Source organism: Caloenas nicobarica, chromosome 22 (assembly GCF_036013445.1).
Source record: "Caloenas nicobarica isolate bCalNic1 chromosome 22, bCalNic1.hap1, whole genome shotgun sequence".
Classification (NCBI taxonomy): Eukaryota; Metazoa; Chordata; class Aves; order Columbiformes; family Columbidae; genus Caloenas; species Caloenas nicobarica.
This window is the reverse complement of record NC_088266.1, coordinates 4,303,476-4,313,507: the sequence shown is the minus strand read 5'-3', so window position 1 is coordinate 4,313,507 and position 10,032 is coordinate 4,303,476. Positions and strand designations below refer to the sequence as shown.

Here is a 10,032-nt window from a genome sequence, read left to right as displayed (position 1 = left end):
AAGGCATATTATTCATTGGCTTTGCATGTCTGTCAGCTTTCATAAGGCAAGAATGTCAGCACAAGGTGCATCCAAGCGAAATGGAGTTGGCCACAAGAAACAGAGTAGCAACTGTTGCTATTTGCAGTCCAGACAGGGATCTTTTCTCCACACTGTAGTTTTGGACAACAGCCCTGCTCAGGGACACAGCATCTGGTAGAGGAGTGATTTAATTTTAATGGGGATTCTGTAACCACATTTTCAGAGATTTTGGCGCAACATGATGTTAAGTTCATGTTTGACATGGTAAGAGATGTGGGTGTTATAATTTTTGTTTATCACAGAAGGGAGAAGCCCACATCTCCCAAAGCTCAGCCTAACTGGTTTGAATACATGAGAAATAAGCATCCTTTGTTTAGGGTAACTGGTATCAGAATGTAAATCATCTCCAGGAAGACTGTGAGCACCTTTGTATAGCTTCTTTCTTTGTAGATTGTGTTGGCACGCGTCATAATCAGTGTATCACTCCCAAAGGCAGATTGCTGCTTTAGGTGCAGATGGGTATGTGTAAATCTAAGGTGGTTTATCTAATTTTGATACCCTCAAGAGTATGCCTTTTTACAGTCCTTACTTACACAGATGGTGTTGAAAACAGCTGCTGGAAAGAATAATTTAAGTATTTCCGGCGCTGTCGTATTAAAAAAAAAAAAAAGGCAGTAGAGATTCACTTCTGCAGTAAGAGCTGTGCTTATAAATTGCCATCCTTGGAATACAGAACTACAGATGTTCTGTATGCCATTAAAATGACAATTGAATCCATTCTGTGTTACTGCCCCCCAGGCAAGGGCCATAGGAAGCTGTTTTGTTGCTGCAAAAGAGGGGGGGGAAAAAACATCCTCTTAGGTGTCTGGAAGAGCTTTCATTAATTGTGGGGAATGTGCATGTGTGGGTCAAATATTGAAAGAATTAGAGGATCTGAGAAAAGGAAATGAGCATAAAATTCACAGATGTGCTGATATGGAGAGAAAGAGGGGCTTTTGCAAAGCATGTTTATACCGGTATTTGTAAAGTGTTCAATGTTTTAACTCACCTGAAGATTCTTAGATCCTTATATGTGAATACCTTGGAAAGAAAATTGAGTCAAAGCACTGCAAGAGCTGAAAAGGCAGTTGGAGGTCAGCTTTTTGAATGGGACTCCCGAAGTCCATAACATAAGAACTATACACAAGCATTTTTTCATTCTGGCTTTTTGTGTGTGTGTGAACTTCATCATAGGGCTGTTGAATATTGTATGGATGTTCCAAAGAGAAAAAGCACACAGGTTGGTTGGAGATCACTGTGGGATTCAATGTCTGTATATGATGAGAACAATTACCAGTAGTTTGGTTGGTTCAGTTAATGTCAGTCCTAATAAAAATTGATCTGTAGCCTTTGTGCATGTTTAAAAGAACATTGAAATAAACCATGCAGATAGTCCCTGAAATATCGGTAGATCCAACTTGTGTCATATCTTCTCCCATGAGCTTCTTAAAGAAAATCCTTCTGCGACCATCTCTTGTACTGTGTAACATGTATTCTGAAACAGGCTGAGCAGTGCTGCTGTGAAATCATCAGGGATTCTTGAACAATTTGTGTCTTGGATCTTTTTTCTTGGATCTTCCTTCTTGCTAATGTCCCTCAACTCCTAAAAGTCTGTCCCACTCTAAAAGCTGAGGGGCCAGGATGACCCACTCCTGGCTTTCTGTGCAACAGAAGAATTTTGTTCAGCAGCAGCATTCCTTCTAGGAATTTTTTTCCTTGACTTATTTCAAATAAGGCCTACAGAAATACAGTGTTAGGAAGCTGTGAGTCTATTACTTCAGTCTTATTACTTCTGTACAGTGTGGTAACTCTGAATGCTCAGGTTCACAGATTAAGTTGAGAGTCAGCAAGCTCATTAATTATGCTCCTAAATATCAAGTTCACTAAGAATTTGAATTTCATTTCCTGTAGGTATTATCAACCCAAAGAATCCTAAGGAAGCACCAAAGTCCTTCAGCTTTGACTACTCTTATTGGTCCCACACATCGGTAAGTTCTTTTACAAGAAACCCCCCTTTTTTTTTTTTTTTGTTATTGATCAGTGTTATTTACCTGCATTCTCTTCTTCTGATCATGCCATCCCTGTCAGATGTTTCCGCACTGTCTTTCTCACCCTAGTTCAGGTTAAAAGCTTGTCAATGTATGTTGTCTTTTCTGGTTTGGGGGAGAGCAGAAAGCTGAGCTCCTGGAGTTTGAGAACAAGTTGTGAATATTTGAAAGATTACCGAGAATATTCTCCAACAATGTTCTGTTCTAAAAATTTTAAGGGTGCATGTGAACCGCAGTTAATTCAGTTTTGCTCTTAGACAAGTGAAAGTTGCTCAACTTCCTACAGTTGAAGGAGAGATGTGGTTTGAGCTCTCTTGGTGTATCTGGAAAAGACAGAGTAGTGATCCATGTTTCCAATAGCTGCAAAAGCAATAAACGCTCATCTGGCTCCTCTGCCCCACCCTCCTGTGAATTAGTGCTGAGGTCTTGCTGACTTCCAGTAATTGTTCTGCAGCAGAACTGTGGTGTTCTGCCCTCTCCCCCTCCCCCGCCTTATTTTCTCAAAAGATGTAGTAAGAAGTGATAATGATAATGCATAGTGCATTTCACTACAATTAATTTTAGTAACTTGAATGTTGGAAATAAGACTTAATATTTCTGAGTAAAGCTGTGGCCAGCAAGATTGTTTTCCTGATGATTTGTGTAGCTCTTTTACTGAATCTTCCAGAGCAGCCATGCAAGTATTAATAGATTACAGGATCAGTCAGAGGAACATTATGAACATAATTCCTGAAAACTAGCAGATAAGCAGCATCGAGGAAAAGAACTGGTCTCATAAAACCTTGAGCTCAACCTTAGGATGTTCGCACAGCTAAATTTGTCCTGATTCCAGGAGCACGTAATGTTAAAATCCAACATTTCAGGAAGAGAGAGAATGCTGGATCAGGAATAGCATAGTCACGTACAATGTAGTGGCATAGTCCTACAAAATCAACTTTCGGTGCTATGTTTTCTGTGCAGTCTCTTCTGGTTTGTGCAACATAAAACATCTGCGTAGGTATTTGTTAGTATGATAGCTTTTGAAAGTATATTTACCAAGGACTTTCCTAAATACCCACAAGATAGAAGTAGAAAACCACCCAACTGCTTTTTGAGATGTTACTTGAATGATAAGACTGTATTGATGCTGTTTTCATGTCTTTTCAGCCCGAAGATCCCTGCTTTGCATCTCAAAGCCGTGTGTACAATGACATTGGGAAGGAGATGTTGCTGCATGCCTTTGAGGGCTACAATGTCTGCATTTTTGCCTATGGACAAACTGGAGCTGGGAAATCCTACACAATGATGGGCAAGCAGGAGGAGAGCCAAGCAGGAATAATCCCCCAGGTAGAGCCCAGAAAGGGGATTGGTTTTGTACAGCATGTGCAGACACACACTGGAACTTCAGCACACTGAATAAACAGACTATTGTTTTTACGACGCTAGGAGAGGATTAGGGATTTTAATCATTCCCTTCTAAAATTATTACTTTCATTTTCAGTTATTATAGGCTTTTTCTAATTCTGTGGTATGGAATAGTAATAACGGTTAATCCTAGAACAGTTATTGAGATACTATATAAAATAACATTAAATGATAGTGGTGTCAAATTGATATGAAGTATCTTCCCATTGAGGCTGCATGTGGTTGATGTAATAGGTTCTTTTTCTTCTCCTACCCTCGTTCTAAAGCAAATTTAATGACATGTTCTAGTAGTTACTTGTTATTACTCAGTAAAGGCTAATTTCTGACTTGCTTTAATCTCTTTCCAGCTATGTGAAGAACTGTTTGAGAAAATCAATGACAACAGTAATGAAGAAATGTCCTATTCAGTAGAGGTGAGTATGGTGAGAAATCAGAGAATATCTGTATGCTGGATATCGAATTGAGCTTAGGTGCTGTGTTATTGATGCTGCACTGAGATGCTGCTAAAATAAAAGCAGGCACTTTGCAGAAACAGTGTTGTCTTTCTCTTACTGTTTTTTCTTCCAGTCAGTTTTAATAGCTTGACATGCAAATACATTGCAGGATTCGAAAGAAAGGAAGACCAAAAAGCTGGTGGAAGTCAAATGTAATTATTGGTAATAAATGTAAACTGCAGTCATTACTCCTTCTGAATTACAGAACACAAAATGGCTAGTTATGTGGCTTTCAATCTCTCTATTTTAATGCTTCATTTAATTGCATTTTATTAACATTTGATGACTTAAAGATTGAATGCAATAGGAGCATCCTGTTTAGAATTTGTGAATGAGAAGTTTCCCACGTTTTCATTATGTTTTTTCTGTTTGGTACTTGTTCATGGTTCTGATTTGTGCATGTAAGAGAGAGAAATAGTCTGTCTTATAATGGAAATCTAGAAGAGTGAACATCTGACAAGTAAGCAGAGAAGGGAGACAGCTAGACAGGCTTTAGACAGTTTTGCTGCTGTGTCATATTAAAGCTGTTGAAATGATTGTGAACTCAAGTGTATAATTTTTAATTAAACACCAATATTTTTTGAAATGGTTAAGGGATCTATACATGCATGCAAGGTCTGCAGCTTATGTTTGAGATCTGATGTATGAGACTAGTGATGCTTCTCCCCTTCTGCCATTGTCTCAAGCTGTTACATCGACTGAGACACCGACCTGTAGCTTTCCTGTAGTGGCCCGGGGGAGTTTCCACCAGTGGCACTCTGAAATGCTGCAGAGCTCCTTGCAGAGGAAGCCTTAAGAAACACTAAATTGTCGATGCAAATTCGTGTTTTCAGGTGAGTTACATGGAGATTTACTGTGAGAGAGTCAGAGACCTGTTGAACCCGAAGAATAAAGGGAATTTGCGAGTGCGAGAACATCCTCTGCTTGGACCATATGTGGAAGATCTGTCCAAGTTAGCGGTCACGTCTTATACAGACATTGCAGACCTCATGGATGCTGGGAACAAAGCCAGGTTAGTGATGGTGATGTGTTATATATTTTTATCTCTGTCCTGGGGATACATGGCAGACAGCAGCAAATTTAAAATATCTTCTCTGATGCATTGGCACTTATTAAAAAGCTCATGTTGCATGAGGAGTATTGTTGAAATATGCACTGATAAATGCCATTTAAAGGCTGAAATTGATTTGTGTGGTGAAATAGTGCTGTAAATTGCTGTTTAGATATTTAAAGCTTGTAATGGCTTGAGGTGAAGTACATAAACTATTATACTGGGTTTTAGTTCTGCCTTCATTGTGTACTGTATCACTGTATTGGTATAAATAAACATGTAAACACAGTGTTCTTTCATTCAAGTGGTCAGGACTAAAGCTGGCATTCTGGCTTTAAGTTCTGGTTATTTTCATGTCAGCTGTAGGCTCCCTTTAACAACGTGTGGGAAAAACTGACATAAATGCCGCTCGCGTTTTTGTGTGTGTTGGAGCGTGAAGTAGATTACTGAGTACACAGATTGAGCAAGCACTGTTTAAACTGTGATTAAGATGGGAATAATTCAAGAGTGAAAAATCAAAGGGTTTCTAATGGTATTTGGTGTGGCTTGGCCTTGGTTACAGGGCAGAACATGAACTGTGCAGCCTCTTGCTCTTATTCCTCTACAGCTGCCTTCAGCCCTGCAGGTGGTTGTACTTGCAGCACAGAGGCTCCTGTTTTCTAAACCTGTCTGTATCTGTTCACGTTTTAGGACTGTGGCAGCTACCAACATGAATGAAACCAGCAGCCGCTCTCATGCTGTGTTTACAATTGTCTTTACTCAGAAGAAACATGACACAGAAACTGATCTTTGCACAGAGAAGGTGTGTTACAGATGAGAAGTGGCTTTCTGACTGTGTTTTCATGAAACTTCCCTGCAGTGACTTATTCTTATCTGCAGTATGACGAGAAAATGGGGATTAATTGTTTTTTCTTGTGTTTTGTTCAAGGATGAACTTGCTGTCTGCCTTGACAGAGCCTTTTTATTTCTTACAGGATTTTGTTTGATTGTAATTCTAAAAACAACTGATAGGGGAATATGTGCAGGAGAACATATAGATGTGGGAAAAATACGGCCCTAAGGGCTAGGTTCTATGGCAAGGGATATATGAAATGAAAGTCATTAATCTTCCCCAGTCTTTTTCCCAGAACTTTCTGTGGTTTTGCTTGTCACTGCAAAATATTTGCCTCGTTAGTTCTTTTCTTTGGGCACAGGAATTGGGATGAGTGAGACTAAGGCACTTTCTGTAATTTGCATGTTAAAAGGAGGTGCACTGTTTAGCATGGAACAGTTTTCTGGCTCTTATTGCTCTGAAATAGAGGCTCTGCATGCAAAAAGTAGCTGAAGTACAGGTATTGGTCATGTTTCTGAACTGACTACTATGGACAGATCTGAAAAAAAAAAAAAGTATTGAGGAGGTGCTCCCCTCCCCTATATTTGTGAAACCCTTAATTATCATTAACTGACATGTACTCTGTAGCTTTAGGTAGACGGGTGCTTTCTTGTTGGAGTCACTAGATACAGGATGATACATGAAGTTTCTCTTCCTCTGAGATTCTTGTGTTGTCTGTGGCACTAACGCTTTCTTTTGACTTCTGTTCTACTCTGTTCGTGTGAGACCTCGTTCTCTTTTTAGGTAATTTAGAGTGTAGCGACACCTAAAACAGAGCGTAATCCTGGAAACTTCTTCTCCATAAGATAACAGCATCAAGCTAATTGCTCATGAAAACTTTGTACTTTTAAGCACACTACAGGGATTTTTTTTTTTTTTTTTTTTTTAGACAGAGTTTTTCTCATACCGTGGAATTCTTTGAAGTTTTGTTCTTACTCTAGTTCACCCAGTACTAATTCCCATTGTTATGCGCTTTCTCTTTTCAGGTCAGCAAGATTAGCCTTGTGGATCTAGCGGGGAGTGAGCGGGCTGATTCAACTGGTGCCAAAGGAACCCGATTAAAGGTATTGAGCCATTGATCTACGGGGAAAGAAAGGGAAGCGGGTGTACAAGCATCATGTGGAGTCTTTACTTGACAAATAACAAGGAAAAGAAAGGATTGTTATTATAATTATAGAAAAAAATAGTTGCAAAACCGAATACTTTTTTTCCCCCTCTCTGACCATGGGTGTGACATTTCGCTTGTTTAGCCTACAGAGGTTCGTGGTTGAACAATTTTACTTACTATATAATGCCGGATTCTGTTTTCTCAGGAAGGAGCAAATATAAACAAGTCTCTCACTACTCTGGGCAAAGTTATTTCAGCATTGGCTGAAGTGGTAAGTACAGCATTTACTTTCCTGCAACAACCTTTTTGTAGCTAGTAAGACTGAGACAGTAAAAACCATGGAGTGCAGCAGAATCATTCACTGTTCTTGGCGCAGCATTCTCAGCCAAATTAGCTCTGTGTATTTTGATAGGTAACATGGAAATTTATCTATAAAGCTCTGTTAAGAAGCTCATCTTGTATCTTCTTCCTCTTTCTTTAATGCTTTCGACTTAGGATAACTGCACCAACAAGGTATGATGGTCTGCGTAGTAGTGGCCGTTGTCTTTTTTGCTGAATGTAAGATTTTATTCATTTCACTTTGGAATCCAAGAGCAAGAATCTTTTCTGTCAGGTCTCTGAGAAGTTCCTGTGAATATAAATTATAGTCATGAAGCCTGAGAATTACCAGTACTAAAATCTAAAAATGTTCTAAGGTTGAGGATAAATTAATGAAAAGTAGACAGTTTGCAGGTTTAGTGCCTAAATTCTCTTGGAATTTAAATGCCAGGAAGATATTCTTCGTACACTGAAAAACCTTTCTGAATGTAGTGTGTCAAAGCAATTTTCTGGACGGCTTATTATAATTTGTTTAGATGTCTGAATATGTTGCATGTGATCTGATATCAAACTCAGTAATCGCCTGTATGACTGAAGATGGGCCACCCTACTGTTTAGAGAGCATGAGTCATGGTTCTTTTGATACCTATGCTCTGATTTTAATGTCTTAAATATTAATTTTCCATTTAGTGTCTGGTTTTCAGTAATATGTTCTTTCTTTGTAGAGTAAAAAAAAGAAGAAGACAGACTTTATACCATACAGGGATTCTGTACTAACGTGGCTGCTTCGAGAAAATCTAGGTATGGCTCATTTGCCTGTGCCAATATGGAAAGAAATTCTCACTACATTTTCTAACTGCTTTTAACTCACTTAACTCGAATTTGTATCAAGTGTGAGGTTAAATATTTTCAGTAGTCAAATTCGAGTCATATAGTTCCACCTTTTGTTCAAGTTACAACTCTTTTCTATGATTTTTGTATGTTCCTTAGTAATGTAGAATATAGTTGAATTCTATAATTTATTGCAAATACTGATATTTAGTAGGTATTAGTGCCTAGATTGTGCACTGTAGTTTCATTTAAAATCTTGCGTGTTCATTATAGGTGGTAACTCCAGAACTGCGATGGTTGCTGCTTTGAGTCCGGCAGACATAAACTACGATGAAACTTTGAGCACTTTAAGGTACTTTCTTGTTATCTGAGATGCACATGGGTAGCTGTTAGTTCTAACGGCCACATGCTATCCCTCAAACCTTTGGGTTATTGTAATTTGAGAAAATCTGTGGGGAAGAAGACTTTATACTGGCAAGAACTGAATTACCCTGAAAAAGGAAAGACAATGTATTGTGTGTGAATAGGGAGCTAGGGATTTATTGGCTACTCTTAACTTGAAAAATCAAACTCATCCTCTTGTGTTCATATGGTTTTTTTCCCTAAAATTGAGCATAGTAGTCAAGCTGAGGCTTCAAAGTACTGAATAAAGTGTGACATTTGGCTTGTTTAGCCTACAGACTTCATGGTTGAACAAGAAATAAGTAAAAAAACCTCTTGTCTGCTATATATATTGTTAATTCATATGGAATACGTGTCTTTTTTGCAGCAATACCTTGTATTAAATATACATTAAAATACATGACTGAATGTAATCCAGGGTTCTCTTCTGACATACAACTGCAAGCTAAATGTCTCCTATATTGCTGCATTCCTGTGTTGCAGACGAGCACTCACATATTCGTTGGTTTGGTCTGGTTTCAGATATGCTGATCGTGCAAAACAGATTAAATGCAATGCTGTTATCAATGAAGATCCCAATGCCAAGCTGGTGCGTGAGCTGAAGGAGGAGGTGACAAGGCTTAAAGATCTCCTGCGTGCCCAAGGGCTGGGAGATATTATTGACAGTAAGTGGATGACACAGACCTTACTGTCCTCAGGTTGGTCTCTCTTATGGAGGAGGGAGAGCTGGGCATGTGAGAGAAAGGGATTTAAAACACGGGAGTTGCCCTGGTGAGGGCTTTGTGTCTGGCTGCCCGTAAAAGGAGGATAGCTGAGATAGAGAAACTTAATTTGTACTGAGAAAGCAAGCATCTTCCTTTTAAAGGGTTACGGTTATTAGTTGATACCTGGCTTCAGTGCCATCCCTGCTCAGAAAAGAAAACAATGGCTAATTCCTGTTAAACAGTGTCCTGAGTGACACACCATTTGTCATCTCAAAATAACCAGCTATGAAACAGCTGATTGTGAATAAATAACGAATTCTTCTGGGGCGAGATTTTGAGTTAGGTTGGCAGAGCAGTAATTGTACTGGTTTGCTTTGCCAGCAACCTCTTAAAGCACCAGAACACACTTGTGCCTCAATTATTTCCTTGTCCTCATTCCAAACAAGGCAAATAAACAAAAATTATAGCTGCTACATTCTTGTGTAATATGAACAATGATTTAATTCCTAGTGGAGATGCCCATAAAAACACAGAATGTATTCCACTGGATTAAAAGATTCTTTGACTTAAAAAACAAAAAAAGTGAATGTTGCACCAGTTTCTGATTTGTCAGAGCTTATTTGCCTGTGAAGCAGAAGTCCTGACTTAGTCACAGACTGCTTAAAGATGTGTAACATGTATTTACCTCTTCATTTACTTGTTTTCAAGAGCATGGGGCCAGAAGACAATGAAATGCAGGTG

At 38.8% G+C, this 10,032-nt stretch overlaps 1 protein-coding gene across 6 annotated transcripts in view; it reads left to right on the top strand.

Moving 5' to 3' along the window:
- KIF1B (kinesin family member 1B) overlaps positions 1 to 10,032 on the top strand; it is a 76,445-nt gene that overhangs the window by 14,332 nt on the left and 52,081 nt on the right. For all 6 annotated transcript variants that reach the window (XM_065650103.1, XM_065650102.1, XM_065650101.1 and 3 more), the window contains exons 3-12: positions 1,972 to 2,048; positions 3,255 to 3,434; positions 3,860 to 3,925; positions 4,840 to 5,018; positions 5,748 to 5,859; positions 6,915 to 6,992; positions 7,242 to 7,307; positions 8,080 to 8,155; positions 8,459 to 8,537; positions 9,110 to 9,252. In XM_065650103.1, coding sequence (XP_065506175.1) covers positions 1,972 to 2,048; positions 3,255 to 3,434; positions 3,860 to 3,925; positions 4,840 to 5,018; positions 5,748 to 5,859; positions 6,915 to 6,992; positions 7,242 to 7,307; positions 8,080 to 8,155; positions 8,459 to 8,537; positions 9,110 to 9,252 — 1,056 coding nt within the window. The remainder of the gene's footprint in view (positions 1 to 1,971; positions 2,049 to 3,254; positions 3,435 to 3,859; positions 3,926 to 4,839; positions 5,019 to 5,747; positions 5,860 to 6,914; positions 6,993 to 7,241; positions 7,308 to 8,079; positions 8,156 to 8,458; positions 8,538 to 9,109; positions 9,253 to 10,032) is intronic.